The sequence below is a fragment of the Magnolia sinica genome, chromosome 1 (assembly GCF_029962835.1).
Source record: "Magnolia sinica isolate HGM2019 chromosome 1, MsV1, whole genome shotgun sequence".
In the NCBI taxonomy this organism is placed as follows: domain Eukaryota; kingdom Viridiplantae; phylum Streptophyta; class Magnoliopsida; order Magnoliales; family Magnoliaceae; genus Magnolia; species Magnolia sinica.
Window position 1 is genome coordinate 12,714,653 of NC_080573.1, and position 26,353 is coordinate 12,741,005.

General features: G+C 38.9%; 1 protein-coding gene across 5 annotated transcripts in view; it reads right to left on the reverse strand.

Moving 5' to 3' along the window:
* Window positions 1–26,353, reverse strand: part of LOC131240207 (tRNA wybutosine-synthesizing protein 2/3/4) — a 48,344-nt gene that overhangs the window by 15,058 nt on the left and 6,933 nt on the right. For 4 of the 5 annotated variants that reach the window (XR_009168664.1, XR_009168656.1, XM_058238327.1 and 1 more), the window contains exons 2-4: window positions 11,952–12,142; window positions 5,715–6,063; window positions 1,192–1,591 (exon numbers count right to left, since the gene is read on the reverse strand). Coding sequence is in view for 2 of the 5 variants with exons in the window: in XM_058238327.1 (XP_058094310.1) it covers window positions 1,192–1,591; window positions 5,715–6,063; window positions 11,952–12,142 (940 nt within the window). In the remaining 3 variants the exon portion in view is untranslated. The remainder of the gene's footprint in view (window positions 1–1,191; window positions 1,592–5,714; window positions 6,064–11,951; window positions 12,143–26,353) is intronic. The other variant, XR_009168658.1, reaches the window with a different exon arrangement.

Below are 26,353 nucleotides of genomic sequence, written 5' to 3' on the forward strand. Positions count from 1 at the left end.
ATTGTAATAAGTTAATAACTAAGGGTGCATGCAACTTCAGCAGTAGTTGAGCTTTATAGATGAATCATGCTTACCTGGCATTTGGCAGAGAAACAGAAACAAAATTAAACGAGCCTTTGTTTTCCTACTTTCTTGTCACAAATTAATATTTCCAGGAGCCTCTCCATAACCAAATTCAATATTAATTTGCAGGGAGCATGTTCCTACTTGCCACAAAAAGTAATGGACGAGTAACACCTTCATAGACAGAGGGTAGCCTTCATATTCAAAGTCATGACTGTTTCTCAGTTTTATCATTTGCCTGATTTTATTTTATTTTTATTTTTAATGAATGATGCAAGTTTATTAGCCAACTGGCAAGAAAAGAGTGAGAAAAATGAACCACAATGGCCAAAACTCTAACGGACCAACAAACAGAATGAACTAAGCATACATCTCTGATGCTGCAGGCAGCTTCTCTACACAATCACCAACAAAAATTTAAACTAGTTAAAGAACAAAGAAAAAGAAGGAAAAAAAAAAAGCCTTTTTCCCCCATCTGAGATATAAAAGAGTCACCAACAGCACCTTCCTTTGCTAGAGAATCAGGCTGATCATCTGTCGTCCGATTGGCGTGCACAAAAACCACATCCAAGTTATCATGTGCCCAACACCTCGCAGAGCCTCATCTTCACAAGAATTTTGTAGAGGATCAAACTTATTGACATAAAATCCTCGAGGCATTGCGCCTATTCTTTGAGATCAAAGAAAAAACACGACACGCCGATCTCTTTTGATAATTTCCCCTTTTCATAATATTCTGTGATGAGGATGATATGATACGCTTTTAGATCTTCCCAAAAGACTTGAAAAAATGCAGTCAGGAAACCGTTTGAACCCAGAGCCTTGTCTCTACAAGGAAATTTACCGCCTCCTTAACTTCTTTCTCCTCTACTGGCAATTTATGCAGCTATTTTATGTGGATCATTATTATCAGTAGCTCCTTAGTCATTACATTTTGGGGAAAAAGCATAGTTATTGTTGGAAAGTGCAATCACTAACTACTAGGTTCATTTGACATTGGTGAGAGCCACTACAAGAATAAAAGAAGACGTGGTTTACTAAGTTGATGAGTACAGTACTTTCAGATATCCTAATTATGGGTGATATATTCTTATCTTAAAAAAGTTGATCATGTATTGAAGACATTACCTAGGATGGAAAACGCTGCCAGTACATTCTAATAGCTTCCATCTATTCTCAGATAAATTCAGAACCCAAACATCATTCAGAATTTGGGTAGGATCACCCCTGCCTCCAATTACAAAAACCTGTTCCCCAATCACTGAAAATGTATGACCCAAGCGTGGAGATGGAGGTCCATCAGCATTAATCATCTTTAATGTTCCGGATTGAGGATCAAGCATCAGAGAATCATTTCTTCGTGAATGTCTTCCTAAGCCTCCAAAACCACCAAACACGAGAATTTGTTTGCAGTGTGTAATGCTAAACTTAGAAGCTGTTTGGCCCCAGAGAAAGAGCTTCTCGACTGGTTCTCCAATAATCGTCATCTTGACAGCAAAAAGACATAACCCTGGAGCTTGTGATAACCCTGCCAAATAATTAATATTCTGCCTCATTATCATAGTAAATGGAACAGGTATCCCACAGGCAATCTATTGACACTATAGAAATATGGAATGCTAGTATTCAACAGCTTGGTGTTCCAAATCCGTTACGATATGACTGTAAACATATAGGTAACAGCCATGACTGTTATGTGATACGGGAGTGAAATGGGGCAATTGATTTTTTGGGGAAGGCATCGGCCATTACAGGATCTGTATCAGCTGTTACGGGGCATAATGACTGTTACCCCCATAGCAGTTGAAAAAATAGCCATTTTTTCTATTTAAATCCATTTTTCTCCTAAATTTTTCACTTTTCTCATTTCAAAAACTTTTCTAGATTATTCTACAGCAAACTTTGACCACTCTTACTGTAGTTTTTAGGATAAAAACTGTAGATTGAAGCAAATTGGGCGAATAGAATTTCCGAGAGCCATTTTTTTAAAAATCGAAAAAAGTGGTATTTATGCCTCTCTTTTTTCCGACTTCTAATTCTAATGCTTGATTGTGATGTACAGATATGTTCATAAATTCACTAGACAACCAAAGACAACACTCTCACCAACGAATGGACGATTATGCTACCATAAACAAGTTAGAATATTTACATTATTCTGGATTTTCTAAATATTTTTCCAGAATTTTTTGGACAAATTTTTTTTTAAAACCGCTATGGGGGTCGTAACGCCTTCCAATCGCCAATACCCGTATCGGTGACGATGGTGACCCTTACAGCCACTGTTACCAATACAGAATACCTTAATCAACAATGATCGCGAGAAAGGGAACAAAAGGAAGGTCACAATGAATTGTAAGAACCTCAGCCCAATCTCAGGCCATGAGTTCTTACAAGTGACACCCACATTCCGGTGATCTAAACAGTTGATCTGATATTCTGATGGAATCCACCATTGATGGACCATGCCCCTCTCCTAGGTAGGAAGATCCTTATTGTTTTGAAGGATAGGTAGGAAGATCCTGTGAATCCGATATTTGTCCTTTTCTGTCAAATGTGGACTTCTATTATTCTTTTTCCTTTTCTTCAAAGCACTTTATTTGCAACCCACCAATCTATAGGGTTAGGATGTTTCTCATCAAAGAGAATTTGGTCCACTGACAACTAGTCTGGATCACCAACTACAAACCCAGCTTGTAGGCAGTGTTTGTAGTATCGGTATCATTACATGTATTGTTGGCTGGAGATACAGAAACAGGTATCGATATTGTTGATGCCTGGAAATGCATTGCTTACTGAGGGAAACAATGGGGAAACACAAGGAAATGGTGAAATTTCTCAATGAAACTTCAGTAGATGCTAAAAATACACATATTTGCATATTTAGAAATCAAATAATTGAAGAAAAAAAGATGCGTACACAAAAAGTTTCTCTTTAATGGGGGTCTAAAAGCATGTAGCATTAACTAAGGGAAACATTAGATAAACATGGGGAAAATAGTGAATTTTTCAATGGTACTTCAAGAGATGCTAAAATAAACATATTTGCATATTTAAGAATCAAATAATAGCAGAAAAGACGCATATTTACATATTTTGGAATCAAATAGTAAGTTTCCCTTTAATGGGGCCTAAAAGCATGTATCATTGACTTAGGAAAACATTGGAGAAAAAGATTCATATTTGCATATTTAGGAAAATGGTGGAATTTTTAGGTGACACTTTAGGAAATGTTAAAGAAAGACACATGATTACACACTTAGAAATCAAAACATGATTCCACACATAGAACTTAAGTGCGCATTTAGTTAGGAGCCTTGTAAATGAGGTAAATGGATATTCATATCACAATTACACTCAAATCAAGTATAAATGGAATCCTCAGTTGTGTTTGGTAGCCTATTAATGAAATGCACTAGCATCCAATATATTCTGTTCGTATGAGAGTAAATGAGAGGAATTGGAATGCATTGGAATTCCTCGATATATTCATAGGAACATATGTGATATCCCAAATCAGCTTTAATGTCCCAAATTAGTGTACATATGTGATATTTGACAGAATGATTATAATAAGCCTACTGAAATATATACTTTAGCCAAAAATGAGGAAATTCCAAACCTCGGGTGGGCTACAAACGTAAGGATCACGAACAAGCAATTTGCCAACATTTTTTTTAACCGTCCATTTAAATGGCCAACATTTGGACAGTTTGGATCATTCTATTGGTGTGATTTTAGTGAAACGGCCGATAATTGGATTGTTCAGCCTTCGGGGTATCATCAACGTGCCACGTGTAAGGCGGATTAGGCGCATAGCAACGCCTTTATTTACTCAACTCTTCAAGGGAGCCAAAAAAAAGGCATTTCACACCAATTACTCACACATCCCTCCTCTTCATCAGGATTTCAAATCAGCCCCATTTACTCCCAATCAGTGTTTTAAATATCGGTGATATTAGCCGATATATCTTGTATCCCACTTGTGCGATACGAAACGCACAGGCGATGCAGATATATCCCACCTATTCAAATCCAGTGAACATTTTCAATTTTCGATCAGTGTCAAATGGTTACAAATCTATGATTCTTCATGTTTTCCATGAAAATTTATGGATATGGAACTTTGATTTCGAGATTTGGGGGAGATGGGTCAAGTTGTGGAAAATTGAGAAAAAATAAAACGAATTTTCTCAATTTCTCACAAATCAATTGCAATTTTTGTATCCAAACATAAAATTAAACATGTATGTAACCTGATCTAGTAATTCTTCTTTTGCTTTTGAATGCATTGCTTGTGTTTCCATACATGTCTTCTTATGTTTATAAATTATATGAATATATTTTGAATATAGTTGCATCAGTTCAGTTGGAAAGCACATATATTAAGAACCCATTCAAAGGAAACCCCATTATGTGCATATTTTTAGTAATGTTCTTATTTCTAAGTGTGTATTGATGTCTTTTACAACAATCCCTGAAGTTTCATTGAAACACTCGACCAATTTCCTAATGTTCCCATGTTTCCCAACAACAACAATACATTACGCGATACAACCGATATATCCCATGTGAAGACCGATATTTATCCGTATCCCAAGGGTGCAATATATTACGCGATAACGATATTTAAAACATTGCTCCCAATTCCTTTTACTGATATTTACTAATAAAACTATGTTCTTTTATGCCATGTTGGCTGCTTTGTATTCTTTGGCACCTTTCGGTTTCTTAATAAAAATCTCACAATTATAAAAAATACATATATGCGCAATAGCTCCCCATTGAATAGGGGATGAAATCATGCGATGTCAGACAATTATGCTCCTACATTTGTCACCAATCACGATTTCTCCCCCACATTTGTGTTTTGATGTGAAACAACACAAGTGGAGTCGTTAAAACACAACTGCAAAGAGAACTCTCATATATATTGGGCAAAAATACTTTTCAATTTTATTTTCTGATTTTCCCTGATTTATGTTGGTTTCAGTTGAAATATCAAGTATCACAAATAGCAACAACATATTACACGATAGTTGCAAAATATCATGAATGCCATCATACATTGGCATGCATCAAGTTTTGCAAAATACTTTGAAATTAAATACCGTGCATGTGCAATACCAATAATATTGACCGATTTTGGCCAATACCATCAACATTCTAACCACTGCACAGGACAACATCAACTCCGTCAATCTTGTATCCTTTCTCTTTTCCAAGAAAGATATTTTTTTATTTTATTTATGACAATTTCAGGCAGCAGCTCCAGCCAAATCTTCCTGGCTGGAGAATGATAGAATTTGTTGAGTTATACTCATGAATAGTTCAATTACAAACAGTGACAGAATTTTTTTAAAATTTTTTTTAATTTTTTTAATTTTTGAAAGATAAAAAAAGTGACAAAACTAAAACCTTGCTAAGCTGATAGGAGAGAATAAAGCAAATGCTGTTTGTTGAACTAATTAAAAAATCAATACGATGCCTTCATGAACTTACATGAGATTCATTTTCATGAAAAACTAAACTAAAACTAACAAATGTGCTCCTAGCACAAAGAATGGAAGATCAAACAAAATTAAGCCAGATATTGGACCTGCTATCATTTGCATTGACAGTTTAATCAAAACTTTCAAGGTTTAAATTACCTAAATCTGAGTTTGTTCTCTCCAAATGGAGATCATCAACTGACAATTGGTGGGATGGGCATGCATCTTTAGTTGAATTCTTGCAAGAAGTGTTGGTCCCTTTATCTCCAGTACAAAGTCCAGCAGACTCAGTACTTTGACGTTCTTCATGGTTGTCATAAATATCTTTCTTACTATGTCTAGAATACACACCTGTACACATTGAAGTATCCTTCTCAGGCGGTGCTACCTTTGATAATAAATCTTGCTGTTTCTCTTCCAGAACTGATACACTTCCTTGGTTGGCATCCAAACAGCCTTGCTGTCTATGATGACTATCAATCTTCACTGCTGTTGTTCCTGGGGAAACCTGTATAAATTTCAGTAGGTTCCATCATAAAGTTGGGCAAGAATGAACTCCTTATAAAAATCCATAGAAGTTCACAGTTCACACTCAAAATGAATAGGAAAAAAAGTTATGTGATTGCATATAAGGGCATATTTGCAGTCCCACCTCAATTGCTAACCATGAACCTCAACTTGCATGCTCCATTTTGCATTATGTTTAGGGGGTGTTTTATTCTGGGTAAATACATGTAAGTAGTAGGTGTGAAAGCTTGATAATGACTATTAACTGGTTCTTGGAATAGAGGGAAATAAAGGAGTGATTTCACCTCGATTTTTGGGATGCATGCAATGAATTCACCATGTCCGCATACAGAGTAAAATTGGTGGGTCCCACCGTGATATATGCGTCTTAACCAGGCCATTCACCCTCTTTTTTTTCTTTTTTTTTTCTTTTTGAAAGATTACAGGGAAACTTTCATTAGAAAAGCATTGAGGTAGATTAAAAGCCAAAAAAAAAAAATTTCATAAGCAAAAAAAAACGAAAGAGCTAAATCAGCCAACCCCCTACATCCTGCCCTCAACAACACATTCCCAAGCATGAAAGGCAACCCCCTCAACATTATGACATACATTTCAAAAGCACCTAACATTTCTCTCCCCCCAAATTCCCCAAAGACCTGCAAGGATACAAAGTCTCCACATTTTCCGACGTTTTTTGCAAAATAATAATAATAATATTTTTAAAAAAAAAAATAGCCCTGTGCCATTCCATTAATAAGTCACCACTGTCCCATGGCACGACCCACGCAACGTTGAATCTATCGAAGAACGAGGCCCATATGCACCCAAAATAGGAGCAATGAATAAAGAGGTGGTTAACCGATTCAGCATTAGACATGCAAAGGAGGCAAATATTTGGGATGACCATAGACCGCTTTTGGAGGTTGTTAATCGTCAAAACTTTGTAAGGCAGAGACCACACCATCAAGCCACCTCATAGCTTAAAGCAATGATTAATCATAAGTCATAACATCCGAATCCGAAGCCAAGCAAGCAATAGCCGAGGGGGAGATGAACAGAGGCACATCACCCCTCCAAATATCTTCCCAAAACCGTATGTTCTCTCCATTTCCCAAGGAGAAAACCACACCTTTCATGAACTTTGGTATCATACTCGAGATACCTTTCCAAACCGCTGATGCCCTGTATATCGTGGAGTCTATAGTCCACCACCCAACAGTCGAACAACATATTTGCTAGCAATGATCTGCCTCCACAGAGAATCTCTTTCACAGTTAAACACCATTTTCCTAACAGGGCATCATTCATCACCGCCAACTTATGAATGTTTGCACCACCCCTATGCCCATCCATCCATTTTACCAGCTTATTTTAGGGTATGAGCCCAAAAAAGAGGCAGATCGAAAGCTCAAGTGGACACACCACAGGAAACAATGGTCCTGCTGATGTCTACTGTTGAAAGCTGAAACCTTCGTAGGGCCCACCAGTGACGTTTCTTTGTCATCCAACCTGTTCATAAGGTCATACAAACATGGATAAAAGTAAAGCACAGATATCAGCTTCATCCAAAACTTCTATGGCCCCCAAGAAGTTTTCAATGATAGGCGTTTAATTCCAAGAGTTTCCTGTGGTGTGGTCCACTTGAGCTTTGGATCTGCCTCATCTTTGGGCTCATACCCTAAAATCAGCTGGTGGAATAGATGGGCAGCGTGGATAAGACACATACTTCATAGTGGGCTCCACAATTTTTGTGCATGCAATGTTTTCCGCCTCGGTTATAGAGCCAAATACACCCAAACAGGGTAGCTGTCAATATCTTCATTGGGGTATGTGCCACAATTACAGTTGTAAGTAATTGTTAACTGTTTACAATGAATTACAATAGTAATTTGAAAACCAAACAGCCCCTTTGAGAAGTGGTTGGCTACAATTATAGAAATGTTTCTCACAGAATCAATTTGTATATTGAGAAGTAAAGGATTCAAGAGTACTATACTAATTACATTAAAATTCCATCACACAATCACCAGAGAGACCCAATTCACTCGAAATGCATGGATGTACAGACTTTTGGATGCAGGGCCTAACATTTAGTGGCGCACCTGATGGGCAGAGTAGATGTCAAACACGCTACACGATCTCTCTCAATGAGAAAACTTTTTTCTAGCCCGAAGTGTGTGATGGTTGATGCACATGCAGTAAGAGATTTGAGAAAACTTTTTGTAGCCCCGAAGTGTGTGATGGTTGATGCACATGCACCAAGAGATTGTACGCACAGCATACAATCTAGACCATCCAAATTGCTGATCCTGTTGTGGATGGAGCATAAACCAAAACTTACACTAAGAAGATGAAAATAACCATCTGATTTTAGTTTTGGCCATCCATTTGATTGCCATCAATGGATGCTTAGGATTGCTTGATCAGTGAGATGTTACTGATATGCTCCATTCACAACCTGCCCCACAACTTTGATGGGCTATAGCCGTAACTACAAGGGTGCCAAGTGTCAGGAGGATGAGTCACCACCACTTTCAGATTTTTATGATTTTCTTAAATTCTAAATAATTTAATTATTTTTTTATTCATTTTTGTGACCTATCCTGTATCAGAGGAGTCGTATCAGTATCCGCAATATAACTCGTTCCAATATACTCGGACCTAGTTGCACTTCAAAAGTGATATTTAAGTCCGTTATGGTGCTGCCACTGTTAAATCATTTTATTTGCAAGATAATGATAAAAAAAAAAAAAATTGAAATGCGTGTTAGTTCAGGTCTAGATGCTCACATTCCCCAAGATCTTCTAAGATCTCTAACTAATTTGCAGGCTTTTGCACAAAAAGGAAAGAAATTTTACCACACAAATGCAAGACTACGAGATCTACGAAACCTGTCATAGGTGACTCAATTAGGTATCAGAGACAGGAAGGAGAAGAAACAATGGAGATCAAATAACAGTGGAGAGATCAAATTTTGATCTAAAAAAAGAAATACAGACAGAGCCAACAGACTCAAGTGAAAAAAGGGCAAGGAACAATTTCCATTTGCACAATATAATGTGAAGGTCGACCTAGGTTAAGGAACTAGGAGTTCTGGAACCAGACCTGGGTCTAAGATTCTAAATGATACAACTCTTCATCATGGCTGAGAATTTTTATACAACTTACATTACAAAGTCTGACATGAATTACCCTCGCCAGAAAAGCCCTCAAACTAGAAGTATTTTTTAGGGAGTGTTTGGCATTGCTTTAGCAACTGCAGAATCGATTCTCAAGAAACAAGTTTCTCAAATGGTTTCTTGAGAATTGCTTAGGTTAAGAAGTGCATGTTTGTTAAACATGCATGAGAAAAACGATTTCCCACGAAGATTTAAGTGGTGAGCATTGAATCCCCACTGTTTCCTGTGGCATGACCCAGTCAAGTCTTCGATCTACCTCATTTTTTGAGTCATACCCTATCATAATATGGAAAAACGGGTGGACGGAATGGATTTCCCAGAGTCATCGACTTCTCCAAAGAAAAGATTTGTTGAGCCCACGTGTGTGTGCAATACAACTCATGTGTTTGCCATTATGGCACATATGTCCAAGATCCAATCCATCCATTAGAAAGGCAGCACTATATCGATGCCCTAGCCCAAGAATTAGGTTGATCTAATGGTAAGGTGGTCCACAGTTTTCAAAACAAATGTACGGCTCTAAAACACTTGGCTGAAGTTTTCTAATCCATCCACCTCTTTCTAATATTGGGGCCCACCTCCAGAGTGGACCAGATTCATTTTAAGAAAAATTTGGTTGGACCTACTGGTAGACGGATTTGACCTCGGACCTACTGGCATATGGATTTGATCTCGGATCAACTGGTAGATGAATTTGATCTCGGACCTACGTGCCATGGTGGCACATGCATGGAGGTGTATGGCTCTTCACCTGTACAATTAACAACCTTCCAACAAGAGAAATTTCTTCGATTTTATGAGTACTTTTTGTAGAAGTGGAAACGAGTGTAGGAAACGGGGGCCTAGACAGTGCCCAAAAAAGTGCAAATTTGGAAAAATTGTTCTTCTAAAAAAAAAAAAAACACTTATTTAGCAAAAGTCAAACAGGCTCTTACATATCAATGAAGTGCATTAACACTTCAAAAGACACATTTCAATACTACCAATGAAGAATATTCTTACAAAACATGTTACCAATCCAGAATACTTTATGAGTGTTCCTTTTTTTTTCTTTTTTAATTCTCTAGCAAACATTTTAGTAAGATGAAGGATTACAGAATGGGCAGAGAGAGGGGTGGCTGGCTCCAGGCCATAGCAAGAGAGATGGGATCACAGAAAGCAGGTTTGGAGATAGAGGGGGAAACAAATTGTTTAAACTCAAGAGACTCTGATTTTGTCAAAGTGAAAGGAAGATGCCACGAGTCCATTATCTCATTCCCGGCTCCACTCGGGCAGGAGTCTCGAGGAGCCCATGATAATGATATGATCATTGAAATGATCTGGAATCAAACAGAGACCTGCAAGGAGATATTTTGCCTCGGCTTCAACCAGATCGCTAGCATCAGCATGGCCTGGAAAGAAATACATAATGTTGGCAGTCCAGTCTAGATCATTCTTCTCACACCTGAAGATTTTGAGCAGCTGTTGAAGAAGACGGAGAACTTCAGCATCTAGGCAACAGCTGGGGGTGGAGCCAAAGTGTTATTCTAGTCCCTACTGCTGCCCACATACAGCAACCATCTTTTTGGATTGACAAAGTCTAAGGAGGCAACTTGAACATTCTTGCAAGACTTGGCCCAACTCAAAACATAATCTGGCGTATGGCAATCCTTGCCATCTGGTAGGCTGTCGGGGAGGAAAGGAACGAAAGGTGTTTTAATGATCGATCGTCATCAGTTAGGGTTGTAGGGGCTAAGGCTAAAAAATGGGTGATCAAATGGGCTATTAATGTAAATGCTTTAAAAGGGGTTGATCTGTCGTTTCTAGGTGGTTAGGTGCTCACTGCTATCTCAGCAGTCTGTTCCTGTGTTTGTTTCTTTCTTTTTTCTTGTTTCGCTTTCCTTTTCTTCAATATATTTGCAGTTATCTTTAAAATTATTTAAAAAATAATAATAATAAATAAATAAACACAACCCTTAAATTATTCATTCACAGGTAATCAACAGCCAACGTTTTGTCATAAATCTCTGAGTCCCAATCCAGCAGAGAAAGCCAAGCGCATTAAGGATACCACACTCATCATTTACTAAATATCATCAACATCTAAGCCATTCCTAATGCAGAGGCATTTTCACACCGGGCTCGAGTGGGGTGGCCTGTGGGATGGGGGGAACACACTCGGGATGGGCGGCCCGCGGAACCCATGTGATTTGGGGCCCGTGTGAGGCAGGTGACTTGTGTGAGGCAGAACCCATGGATTTGAGGCCTACAAGGAGGGTTTGGCCAAGGACATAACCCATGGATGTGGGGCCTGGGCTATGAGACAAAGGGATTAATTCATCATGCTCTATCAGTTCAAGCTTTTAGAGCAAGTGGAATTGTCCTGCATCAATTCCACTCTGTCAGGGCCATAACTTCAGTTAGACCATAGGTCATCAAGTCTTTTATCACTACCCCACCCCTTGGGCCTTCCCCTTGCCCTTTTAGAGCCTTCAACTTACAACAATTCACTCCTGGTTGGCACAGTTTTTGGTCTCCATTACACATGACCAAACCATCTAAGTCTACTTTCCCTCATCTATTACATATTGGTACTACTCCTGAGTTCCCTCAAATGCATTCATTTCTAATTCGATCCTTCCACAACATTTACTAGATACAGAGAAATAATACATTTATTCAGCCGGGATTCAACTCAGCAACTTGGCAATTAGGGGGAAAAAATGCATACCATGAATTGCAAAACTTGAAGAAAACCATCAGTTCTTCTCCTATTGGCCATCATTTTCTCATTGGCAATCCCAACAAGGTAGCGAACATACTCAGGTGAAACCATCAATTGACTAATCTGTCCCAAGGGCACCTCCAAGCGTATGGAGCAGCGTATGGCGACCATAATGCGTTTGTGTATGCTTGTTATACCTACAAACAATCACAATTGATCCTCTGTATCAAAAAACAATGTTGGCAAAACCAGTCAAATGATACATGACACGAAAAAAGAAGGGCATTTGACGAAAACAGAAATGTATAAGAAAAGAAGTTGAACTACAATAACGAGAGATACACATAAACATAAATTGCAAAGAAAGTATCCAACAAAAGAAATGACTATAGAAAAAAAAAAAAAAAAAAAAAAAAAAGAACTGGAAGAGGAGAAATGACAACCAATTCATCATCATTATTTAAACCTTATCCCAACTAATTGCAGTTGGCTACATGAATCCTATTCCGTCATTCCACTTTATTAAGGGTCATAAGTTCAAGTAGACCATAGGTCATCTAGTCTTTTCTTACTACCCCCACCACGTCCTTTTGGACCTTTCCCCTGCCCTTTTAAAGCCTTCAACTTGCACCAACTCACTCCTATGCCGCACAGTTCTTGATCTCCATTGCACATTACTAAACCATCCAAGTCTACTTTCTCTCATCTTATTACATATTGGTGCTATTCTTCCTCATCTTTGCACTCATCCATCTCAACATCCTAATTTTAGCTACACTAATCCTATGAACGTGTTGCTCCTTAACTACCCAACATTTTGTCACATAAAGCATGCCTGGTCTTATAGCTATCCTATAAATTTCCCCTTTAGTTTGATTGGTGCACAACAATCACATAAAACACTAGAAGCACATCTCCATTTCTTCCACCCAGCTTGAATTCTATGGGCAACATCCTTCTCAATCTCTCCACTCTCATGAATTATCAACCTGAGATATTGAAAGTGGTCATTTTGGGGAACTTCTTTTTTTTTTTTTTTGGGTTAGCTTGTTAGTACACACCCATGTCAGTATACACACTCCATGTTAGCCACTCCATTTTGGGGAACTTCTTGGTCATCAATCTTAGCTAATTCCTCGATTTGATTCCAGTTGCTACTAAAATTGCACTCCATATACTATGCTTTTATTTCACTAATTTTAAATCTTTTAAATTCTAAAGCACTCCATGTATGTATGTATGTATGTATAAGGTGTGCACAAAAGAAAATAGCACGAAAGGAAAAAATAAAAGCTACAAATAATTGCCAAAAAAAATAAAAAATGGCAATAAGAAAAGAGATAAAATTGAAAAAAAGAAATGAAATGATAAAAAAACCATGAAATATAGGGTCCTGCTCTTGGGTAAATGCACAGTTTTTTTTACACCAAGGATTCCATACATATGGGCACATGGTTCGAAGATCGAGATCACTGATCTGATGGGTCATACCTGAGCGGATTTCCCAAAACATCTAGATTCAAACAAACCAACAATTTATAGTTGAAGACATAATGATCTCTCTCTCTCTCTCTCTCTCTCTCTCTCTCTCTCTCTCTCTCTCTCTCTCTATATATATATATATATATGTATGTATGTATGTATGTATATAGTTGGAATATATTCATTGAATGTTGACCATTGTATTATCTCCTTTAACATCTAACCTTAGGCATTAATCGGAGGGTTGGGATCTTCCAATATATATATATAAAGATTTTGAGGAAGTGGGATTGACATGTGGCCCATCAAAACAACGGTTTGGATCACCAAAATATGGCCCCACATCTAAGAATGTATACAAATCAGTACACCAACAAACTATACTAGAAAGCTCAAAAAATAGGAACAACTCAAATTGACATTGGTAAACGAGAGAGAGAGAGAGAGAGAGAGCAAGAAATGAGACAAAAATATCAAAAAGATAAAATTGGTTTGTCAATTTTTGAAAGCTCACTAAGCAAAATTGGTTTGTCAAATTTTGAAAGCTCACTAAACTTAACCTAGATAAGGCTGCTTGGTTTTGGCCTAACTAACATGAAAAACTTGTTCGACTCGACAATAAAAATTTGCCCAACCAGGGGACTAAGGGGTAGTTATAATTCAAGCTAGGTTGTGTCGGCACAAGTTGTCTAGGGAAAACGGCTTGTATGTGGTTTGTCGAATTCATTTGTGCACAGGAACCTACAAAAATAAGGATAATGTGTCCCCAAGATCTGACCATGAGCAAGGATAGCATTTATTTACAAAAAGGGGAAATAACAATGGGGATATGGGTCTGGCAGCTCTGGCTCCATGGCTCGGTGCTAGACAGACTTTGTTTCAATACTGAGATCATGGGATCGAGTGTCCATGTGGGGTGTGTGCAAATAGGAAAAAAAAAAAAAAGGAAAGAAAAAGAAGAAGAAGAAAAAGAAGACAACCTCCAAGAGCAAAGGGAAGCTTGTCCCTAGTTTAGTGTGTGTGGGAACACAATGTTCCATGCACATGTGCCACATGTGCGACAATATAAGTTCAAGTACCCTACATGTGCATATGTGCCACCATCAATCTTCTAGCGCCCAACATGTGTCAAATGGGCCAATGTACATGTCTTGTGCCACGTGTTACATACGCCACATATGTCAACATGGCACATGTGCCACGGTCCATCTTTACTCCCTATTCCAAGTGTTTGACAAACCAACAATTTATAGTTGAAGACATAATGATCTCTCTCTCTCTCTCTCTCTCTCTCTCTCTCTCTCTCTCTCTCTCTCAGGTTAGAAAGCTCTCTATCTCGCAAGACTGCCATATTAAAAAACCCCTCTTATGACAGACATCCATCAATCTCTCATTCCCTCATCCATGTACATGTGCCATACCCTCTTCTCTATTTTTAATTTCCTTCATTTCCAACCGTTAATCAGCACATGTGGTCCATTTGAGAGATTATCAACACACATGGTCCATCTGAGAGATTATCAGCCAACAGCCTAGAGCCAGCATGGCCCACTAAGTAGATCATTAGATTTTAACTCCATCATAGGGCTTTTTTTTAATCCAACAGCTGAGATTATCCTAGGCCTCAAGACAAAATACCCTAGTGCCTATAAGTACTAATTTTATAATAAAGAAAACTACAATAGGCAGCCATAGGGAAGCATTTTCAAGAAGCCTGCAGAGGAGATGCACCCCAATAGCATTTAGGCACGGTTTTGAAAATTCTTGTCTTGGCCCTAACCCATTGACAGCATCATCCTTTTTTTTTTTTTCTTTTTAATAATAACCTTTGATGGCCATCAATTGTTTGGATCCAATAATTCCAACTGTGAATTGGGTGGCCCATGGTCAATAAATGGATGAACATTGTGGATTGGTGTGTATGTGGGCCATATCTATATCCATCATGCTTTTGAACAGTGTATATTTCAATTTCCATCTGTGCTTGCTGAATTATACAATGCTTGGGCCAACAACTCTTAGTACTCTCAGATTTTTTGTTTGTACAAGTGGGGCTCATGGCTTGGTGATCTAAGTTGTGCATACAACGGGTCTCACTGTTGTTCAGATTTTTAGTTTGATGGCTAGTGTGACCCTATCTAGAAGACTTTCGAAGCATCTCCATTCGCGGTAGGGCCCATCACATGAATATCCGTACCACCAATGTTTTAAATATCGACAATATCAGCCGATATATCCCACAATATATCCTGTATCCCACTTGTGCGATATGAAACACACAAGTAATGCCGATATATCCCACATATTTGATCCAGTGAGCATTTTCAAATTTCGATCCATGTTTTTATTGTAAATCATGTTAAACCAGTGTCAAATGGTTATAAATTTATGATTCTTCATGTTTTCCATGAAAATTATGGATTTGGAACTTCGATTTCGAGATTTGGGGAGATGGGTCAAGTTGCGGAAAATTGATAAAAAAAACAAAATTTCTCAATTTCTTACAAATCAGTTGCAATCTTTGTATCCAAACATAAAATTAAACGTGTAACCCAATCTAGTGATTCTTCTTTTGCTTTTGAATGTATTGCTTATGTTTCTATACATGACTACTTACATTTATAAATTATATAAATAGACTTTGAATATACTTCCATTATTTCAGTTGGAAAGCACATATATTAGGCACTTTTTTTGTAATGTTTTGATTTCTAAGTGTGTATTGATGTCTTTTTCAACAATCCCTGAAGTTTCATTGAAACACTAAACCAATTTCCCAATGTTCCCATGTTTTCCAACAACAACGATACATTATGTGATACAACTGATATATCCTATGTAATAACCGATATTTATCCTTATACCAAGGGTGTGATACATTGCGTACCCCTAAACCATGGGCCCCGTATGGATTGGGCATTAGGACACTATACATATCTTGATGCTTCAGGGCCGTTGATTCCTCTAAGGGTTAAGCAACTCAACCACATCATAAAAATGTCCATTATTGTGATGAGAGTCCACATGGGCCATGTTTTTCATAGCCGTGCATGGGCCAGAACTGACAACCCACAGCCGGCTGCATGCTAATTGCTTACATTTCATGCAAACCCCATGGGTCCCACCAACATGCTATGTTTGCAGGACATTTACCATGCAACATGTAAGCCACATCTAAAAAAATCAGGTTGATCTACTTATAAGATGGGCCACACATGTACGTTGAGTTCGATTGTCAGTTGTCCTCTGATTCCAAAAGTGTGGCCTACCTGATGAGAGGATTGGCCTGATTTTCATGATCAAGGCCAAAATTGAGGTGGTGCACATAAAATTGTTCCTCATGTTAGCGGTGAATACACTCCTTTATACCTAAGAGTTTATTATTTTAAATGGTCTGTGGTCACATAATCACAATGAAAGGATGATCTGGACCATTGATTTTTAGAGATGAATGTTAGATAGTAAAATTAAATTGTCCATATTCATGTACACATCTCGATGGTCAAAATCATCAATTGAGTGTAAGTTTCTAAATATGCCCCACCTATGGTTCCAAGCCGAACCTGGATGACTTCTATCATCGGATCATCTCTACATGTGGGCCTAATGTGGCTGACACATGTAGATGATCCTGAGCACTATCGTTTTTTAATAAGCAATGATTATGTGCTCTTAGAGCAGTTATAATAAATCCTACTTGCATTGGGGCACTTGGATAGCCTGATCAAACAATCCACACCGTTCATTAGATCCAATGCACATTTAAAGGACCACCATGCGAAAACCATATAACATATAATTATTTTTCAATTAGGGGTTGTTTGGATGCCTGTAGAGTTTAATCTGTAGATACTTCACATCCTTGCCGCTTATCATATGGTTAAATCCATTGATTGTATAAAATCAGCATCAACCAGGGTCCACATGATGTATGTCTTATCTAAATGATTGGCCAACCTTTTTCTTTTCTTTTCTTTTCTTTTCTTCTTTTGCACTGGTTAGGTCAAAGTTATTTTTTCAGTTAAAATTATTAAAGGTGGGGCCAATATGCTATGATGGACGATCCAACATGCAAATATTGTATTTCCAATAAATGGAATTATAAACCATCACACATTCCCGACCTCAGGTCAATATGTAGAATGAAGACATTTCTGGCACGAATTCCTGTCTCAGAAGACTCGGACATCTCGGACTAAGAGGCAGATATAACAATTAATATATTAGTTGTAGCAGTCACAACTGGTGCAATGATAGCATCTTGGTATAAGGAAAACCACATGAATCAAAATGCACAAGAACATCGGCAAGATTGGACAGGCTCTCAATCCGTACTTGCAATTATTAATGATCTGGGGTCCACATGCTACGATTACATTCGTATGCGTAAGGAGGTCATTAGTCACTTTCGAGACATTATGAAAATAAGTATGAAATGGGTGGCACATTCGGAATATCTCTAGAATAAGAATTAGTAATGTATCTACATACACAAGGAGATGTTAGTTTTTTAATTCACATGGTAAATACCTAGGAAATATGTAATAATTATTTACCGATGTAATTTTAACACTACTCCCAATGCAGATGTTGACGTTTTTGCTTTGTTAATGCTAAAATTGAGGGTGTAAATTTCATGTGGGGGCCCACTGTGATGTATATGGCTTATCCACGCCGTCCATCTGTTTTGTTAAATGATTTTCGGGCATGAGCCAAAAAATGAGGCAAGTCCAAATCTCAAGTGGGCCACACCACACGAAACAATGAGAATTGAATGCCTATCATTACGAACTTCTTGGGGGCCCCAAAAGTTCTAGATCAAGCTGATATTTGTGTCTTCCCTTCTCCATGTTTATGTGACCTTATGAATGGGCTAAATGACAAATAAACAATCTTTTGGGGCTTTGAATTATATATAATAAAAAAAAAAAACCTTTCAATGGTCCAAGTTTTACAGCCACCGTTTCTTGTGAAGTGAGTCACTTGAGCTTTGAATTAGCCTCATGTTTGGGCTCATGCCCTAAAATGTTCTAGTAAAACATATGGACAGCGTGGATATGTCACATACATCACAGTGAGGCACACAAACTCAAGACAACCCTTTTTGGATCGGTTTTCAAGGCGGAAATACTCATCTATTCTCAAACGTGAGCAATGAGTGATAATGACCTATTTCCTAGGTATTTACCATGGAAATGAAAAATCAAATAACCCCTTAGTCATCATTTCAAGAATTGTGTAATGCAGCACCATTTCAATCATTCAGGGAAAATAATTAGCCGCCACTTCAATACAGTACTTGACAGAATCATCAAACTGCATCATACCTTTTTTAAACCACCCAAAAACAAAGTACCTCCTGAAATAATAGACATTAGAATATTTTTCCCATATTTTCAGGTGAACATGTAGGTCTTTTCAATTTCACAATTATATGCACTTCATGAATAAAGTAGTAGAACAAATCGCGAGATTTATTTTATGTAGGGTTGTGTTGGAGTCATAGATGGCACACATATTCCAATAATAGTTCCCACGAAATAACAACCCAAGTGACATAACCGAAAAAGATTTGTTTCCCAAAATATATTGGAAAGTTGCTCCTTTGATTTAAAATTTTAATATGTTCTTGTTAGGTGGGAAGAGTCGGTTGCAGATTCACGAGTACTGACAAAAAAGGAGAGACAAGCTCGTTGTTCCGAAGGTACTAATTTAACAACACCAACGTGTAATAAATACAAAGATTAGATATTTAATATCTAGAGGCACGTACTCTATTCTCCTCGTAAGTAAATAGCTAAATATTACCTAGTGGATGTTGGTTTTCTAAACATGCTTAATTTCTTAGCACCCTTTCATGGGGTACAATATCAACTTAAGGAATTTAGGTAGGGCTGTTAACCAAGCGATGTGAAGGAATTGCTTAATCTTCAGTATTCATCATTACGAAACGCCATAGAACATGCCTTTAGAGTATTGTTAAAGGCACAATTTCCAATATGAAAGACAACCCCAGCTCATACATTATGTACAAAAATGAGGATACTAGCAGCGTGATATATCTAGCATAATCATTTTGTGAACAAAAATCAGGATGTAGACCCTGAGCTAGAAATAATAAATGAAAACAATGAGGAAGGTGAAGATGTCCGTGGTGATGCGAAAAATGAAAATGGCTATGACGTCTTTAGATGGAGTTATCAAAGAAAGGCCTAACCTAGCTAGTGTTCAAAGCGAAGTGGTGAGAGTCGGGAAGGAGAGACTGAGCTGAACCAACTTTATGTTAAGCATTACAAGGCAATGTCGGACAACAGAGAACCTAGACAATGTGTTAATTGAAGATATTTCAATATCTTTTTTCATTATGATAGAATATTGATTATATTATAATAAATGATTTTATTTTTTTTTCTCAGTGAATTATTTTTCTTAATGAATGTCTCAATATTTGAGTAACAAGTTATTATGTTTTGCTTGCAATTGATTTTTTTATCATGTTTATCATGCCTTTATATGTTGAGATTTAAGAATGTCACAACAACCAAAAGCAAGCAACAGTCAAAAATCAATCATCACTTGACTACATTTATGGACTAATGCATGGTGGACATTCTAATTGAGCAAGTAAATTTAGGAGTTAAGAGCGATCAAGATTTTAAGGCGTCTACAGTGAATGCGATAGCAAATGAGGTTGTAAAGCAGTTTCATGTCCCTATGGATGCAAATAACTGCATGAATTGACTACACACTTTGTCAACTAATTTTCATTTAGCGGGCCAAATGGATAAGGGAGGGAGATAAGAATACTAAATACTTCCACAGTATAGCTAGTATGCGAGCCAAAGCCAACAAGATTAGCAGCATTATAACGGAGGGAGTTCGCGTAGAAGACCGAGACACGATAGCTTCTGCAGCAGTAGAGCATTTCCGTTCGCTTCTCCAATCTGACGGATGGCACGGGCCTTGGTTGGATAATCTTCACTTCGACTCAATTTCAGAAGAAGAGGCCCTACTTTTAGAGTCTTCCTTTTCTAAGGATGAAGTTAAAGCGCCAGTGTTCAGGTTAGGAGGAGATAAAGCTCCGGGCCCGGATGGCTTCCCAATCAGCTTCTTTCAGACGTTCTGGGAGCTTCTGAAGGAGAATGTCATGGCCTTTTGTCTTGAATTTCATGCCAGGGGCAGATTATTGGCTAGTCTTGGAGCTTCCTTTCTTGCCCTCATCCCTAAATTCCCAGGAGCAGGAGCCTTCAAGGACTTCAAACTGATCTGTCTCTTAGGGGGTCCATACAAAATCCTGGCAAAGCTTCTAGCTGCTCGGCTACAAAAGGTGATCGGCAAGCTGATATCCGCTAATCAATGCGCTTTTATCTCGGGGAGACAGATCACTGATTGCACCTTAATCGCTAATGAATGTCTGCACTCAAGCCACTTGTCAGGATCAAAACTCCTCCTCTACAAGCTCGACGTCGAAAAAGCGTATGATCAGGTGGACTGGGGGTTCCTTCAGTATCTCTTGAATCGTATGGGATTCCCAGCCAAATGGAGACAGTGGATTGGAGAGTGCATAGGTTCTGCTTGAGATTTCTTCCGTTCTTCTAGAGGGCTAAGGCAAGGGGATCCCCTATCCCCGTTCTTTTTCCTTTTCATTAGTGAGGCCCTGTCAAGAATGCTTCATCAAGGTCAACACGCTGGCATCCTGAAAGGAATCGACATCAAAGGTCTTCCCTCCCTAATATCCCACATATAGTTTGTTGACAACACCTTAGTTTTTTGCGATGCTTCTCAAGAATTCGTAAATAACCTGCGGATGACCCTTCGATGTTTTGAAGCAACGTTAGGCTAATTGATTAATCTGTCTAAATCCAAACTGATGGGGGTAAATATGGACTTAGCTGAAACCGAGCGCTGGGCCTCATCCCTCCACTGTGCAGCGACCTCCCTCACTACCTCCTTCGTCGGCCTGCCCTTGTGCATAGGAAAGCCTCCCAAGGCAGCGTGGGACAAAGTTCTTAACAGGATGGGATCGTATTTAGCCAGATGGCAATGACTATATCTCTCTCTAGGTGGGCGCCTCACGTTGATCAAGGCCTCCTTATCCAACCTCCCCCTCTATTTCATGTCCATCTACTGTTGCCCCAATTCGGTAATCAATTCCATCAATAAGCTAAGTAGGGATTTTCTCTAGCATGGTAAGTCGGATAGAACCAAATTCCATCTCATGAATTGGAAGTCTGTCTGCCTCTAATGTCAATCTGGTGGAGCGGGGGTAAAGAAATCAGGTGTTGCTCGGGAAATGGTTTTGGAGACTAGGGGTGGATGATAGAAGTCTGTGGAATCAGGTTATCAAGTGTAAGTATGGCAAATCGAGGTGTGGTTGGTGGTCCAAAGATTCTTTTGTGTATCACACATCGGCCTTATGGAAAGGGATCCTTTCCACGAAGAAAAAGGTCCTAACTGCAATCAGTTTTGAGCTTGGCAAAGGCGGCAGAATCCGCTTCTGGGAAGACAGATGATTGGACGAAGCCCCTCTCAAAGAAAAGTTCCCAAGCATTTTCCGCCTAGCCCCAAATAAAGCCGCGCAAGTTGCTGACTGCTATTCTGTGGACAACGGTCAAATTGTGTGGCATGTGCGATGTCGGCGAAATCTCCAAGATTGGGAATACCAGGAGTTTGTTGATCTCCTAGCCTATATCTATAGAGCGGTGCCTTCTCCCTTTGCAGAAGATGCCATTCTCTGGACTGTAGACAAATCTAAGGCATTCTCGGTCAAGTCTTTCTATAAGGAGTTGGAGAGGTCATCCAGCGTGCAACTGCCCCTCTTCACATTCTTATGGAAGTACACGGTCCCCCCAAAAAATCAATGCCTTTGGATGGTTGGCAGGTAATAAAAAAATTTTGATGATGGATAATTTGAGGAAAAGAGGGATGATCCTGACTAATGTATGTTTGTGCTACATGAGAAACGAGGAATCATATAACCATCTCCTAATCCACTGCCCGTTCACTCTCCCCATCTGGTCTGAGTTTTGCTCCCAATTCAGCGTCAGTTGGTGTTTCCCGGAATTGGTTAATAGTCTTCTTCAAGCTTGGCATGGAGTCTAGATCGATACGCGTAGAACTAGAGTGTGGCGGATGGTGATTCCAGCTGTTTGGTGGTCTATCTGGGAAGAGAGGAACAACAGATGTTTTCGGGATACTTCCCCCCCCACAATTGTCTCAAAGGCCACACGCCGCGTTATTGAATGGGCGGCCCAGTCGAAAGTAGGCATGCACACGGGTCGGTTCAGTCCGGTTCTGGGGTGAAATCGAAACCGAACCATTCCTAACAGTTCCATGATTTCGGGAACCGGAACTGGACGGTTAGTACCCTAGAACCGGAACCGGACCGTGAAAAACGGTTCGGTTCCGGATCGGGTCCACGGTTTTGGCCTAAAGGTTGTTTTAATTCTATTGTGTTCCCGCTGTCTGTAATTTAAAAGATCCTACACTATAATGTGCGTTTGTAACAAAAACATGCTTGATTTTACTAAGAAGTGGACCATGAATGACTGGTCCATCTAGATGGGCCGTCCTTCGATTGCCTGCATGTGTCAACAAGGGGGACCAACCATCTAGTGGGGCTAGCTAGAAAACAACCCTAGCCGTTTGTTGTTGATTTAAAGGCCATTGGATCATCCCATCAATGTGCATCTGTTAAATGTTTGTCATTATGTCAGGGCCCATTATATGGAAGGTCATGATTGATGTAATTACATGTCATGTGTATTGTGGATAGATGGCTCTGGGCTCGCAAGATCTTCCAGCTCCACTGCAACATCTCTCTTTATATTTCATCACTAATTGGGACATGGTTGTATGTTGAATGCGGACGGTTGGTTTGTACATCAGGTGGGACATGCTTGTTTATCGGTGTGATGACTGGATCAACATGATGTTTTGGCTCTGGAATGAAAAAATGAGGGGCCCACCTAATGGTAGTCACTAGGTTTGTTGTGGGACTATGAATTGGTTATTGTTTTGGGCGACTTTTCTTTTCTTTTCTACGCCAATGATCAGATCGGTCTGATTTTTGGGCCAAAACATAAGGAATATGCAGTCCACAAACAAAATTAAAACAACCTAGGCCGTCAGTGATTGGGCAGGGGCAGGCTGCCACTGATTGGGACGGCGAGAAAGAAAGAGAGAGGGAGAGAGACTGAGAGAGAGAGAGAGAGGGCAAAGGGAGGGCGGCAGTTGGCGAAAGCGCAAGGGTAGGGCACTAAAGGAGGTTAATATATTTAGGGTTTTTAAAAAAAAAAAAAAAACTAAAGTCCGGTCGACGGTTCGGATTTACGGTTTGGTTCACGGTTCGGTTCGGTTCTACGGGGCTCTAAACCGGAACCGATCCGTAACCAACGGTTCTGGAAATTTTGGAACCGGAACCGAACCGGACCAAACCGGACCAATCCAACGGTTCCAGTCCGGTTACACGGTTCCACCGGTTCAACGTGCACCCCTAGTCGAAAGTGTTAAAGTGCTATGATCTTAATTTTCAAGGTGTCTAGTCCGGGTTGCCTCCTTGGCAACCCCTCTAGCCCTCTTTTGTATTTTCCTTTCTGTTTTAATATAGTTGTTATCTTTCAAAAAAAAAAAAACTAATTTTCATTTATTTAAAAAAAAAAAAAAAGCATTGAACAAAAGTGGATTCGATTGGGACGAGGAACGTCTGTGCATAATTGCAGAGGAAGATGTTTGGAAAGAATTTATCAAGGTTAATTTTTAAAAAAAATTTTAAAAAGTTGTACCCTTTACATTCTTTCATATTTTTATTATAGAGTTTCTTTTGAAGATAATATAATATCTACTCTTTATTTCTACAAGCACACCCAAAAGCTAGCAAAAACATAAACCATTTCCACTCTATCACGATATGGAGATTATATTCGAAGAAGACAATGCTATGAGAAACATGACAAATGTTGTTGTCGAATTTGTAAAAGAAGCCCTGCCACATCACCCATTGGATGATACTTCAATATCTTCATTATTGTTTGGAGGATTTGTTGTTTGGAGGATTTGGATCATATCACCATTGGACGATAGCATCTCAATGGGGACATTCGCAGGCTAAACAAGTAGGAGAAAACGCTCTCCAAATGTCAAAACATTGGATCCAAGGCTGCCTAAGAGGAAAAAGCTTACTCCCCATGGGGGCATGATGCAAAGATTAGACTTGCAACTGTCAACAAAAAAATGATATGAAAGGTCTCCGGATATCTTGCAAGACAACCTAATTTATCTAGTCTTTTTCTTAATATTGAGCTTGAGCTTAGACATATATGGCTGGAGAAGAATATTCCGTTATAGATTTTTCCTTTACGACATCATTTAGGGTTTGTTTGGATTAAATTACCACATGGAAAATAGCAGTAAATCAGCAATGATGACTCTTCATAGTCATTTGGAAGATATGGAAATAGCAAGTTAATTATGCCTTGAAAAACATGATTGTATGCATGGAAATTGGCAGATTGCGTCTGATTAAATTTGTGGGTCCTGCTGTGATGTATGTGTCTAATTGAGGTCGTCCATCCATTTCACCAACTCATTTAAGGGCATAAGCCTAATAATGAAGCATATTACAAACTCAAGTGGACCACACCACAGGAAACAGGGAGGCTAATGATGTCCATTGTTGAAAGTTGAAATGTAGCTCACGGCCCATAGGGATGTGTATCTATCATCCAACTTGTTCATAAGGTTACACAAAAATGGATGAAAAGAGAACACAAATATCAGTTTCAACCTAAACCTCTGTGGACCCCAGGAAGTTTTCAACTGTAGGCATTCAACGCCCCTTGTTTCCTATGGTGTGGTCCAATCACGCTTTCAACCTACAAAACTTCTGCTGTTTGGAAAGACAGTCTATCTGTTCTATAGGATGTCTTCAAAGGTATTTTCTTCGCTGTCGAAAATGGTTGTAAAATCCATTTTTGGGAAGACATTTGGGTGGGGGAAGTGGCGCTGAAAGACAGATTCCAGAACATCTTTCATCTCGCCCCAAAGCATGACATTCAGATTGCTGAATGTTATTCTGTTTGTGGAGAAGATATCGTTTGGAATCCCTTATGTCATAGAAATCTTCAAGAATGGGAGCTTGAAGAATTCTTGGCTCTTCTCCAATGTATCAACAGTTGTAAGATAGAGATATTGGGCGTGGATAGGATCGCAGGAGATTGGACAGAGCTGGTAACTTCTAAGTTACTTCCTTATTCTCCTCCCTAGACAACAACAACTCTTCTCCCATTGCTTCATTGTCGACTCAAGTATGGAAGTATAAAGTCCCTCCCAAGATAGCTGCTTTCGGATGGTTGGTTAGCAAGAAGAAAGTTCCGACTATCGATAATTTGAGGAAAAAAGGCGTGATTCTCACAATCGTTTGTCTTTGTTGTATGGATAATGAAGAATCAATCAATCACTTATTCATTCACTGCCCTTTCTTCTCCAACGTTTGATCAGCAACCTTAAAATCTTTCCATATTACCTGGGTTTTCCCTGAAGTGACGGACCGGCTTCTCCAAGCTTGGCATGGCCCTACTTTTGCCAAGGAAAAGAAAACAGTGTGGAGAATGGCTCTATTGGCAGTTTGGTGGTCTATTTGGGAAGAAAGAAATAGAAGATGTTTTAATGACATCTCCAACTCGGCGGACTTAGTTCTACTCAGAGTTCATCATCATAGAGCTGAATGGGCCTCCATTTTCGTTAATCTCCAAGGTTGCAATCTATTTTGTAACTGAGGGGTTTCTTCTCGCTTTCTCAGCGAGTTTTTTCCCTTTTTCTGCTGTTTTTCTGTTTTTGCTTTGCTGTTTCTTTGCTTTTCTTTTTAATCAAGTTTCCGTTACCTCTGGAAAAAAAAAAAACTGCCTTATTTTAAGCCTCATGCCCTA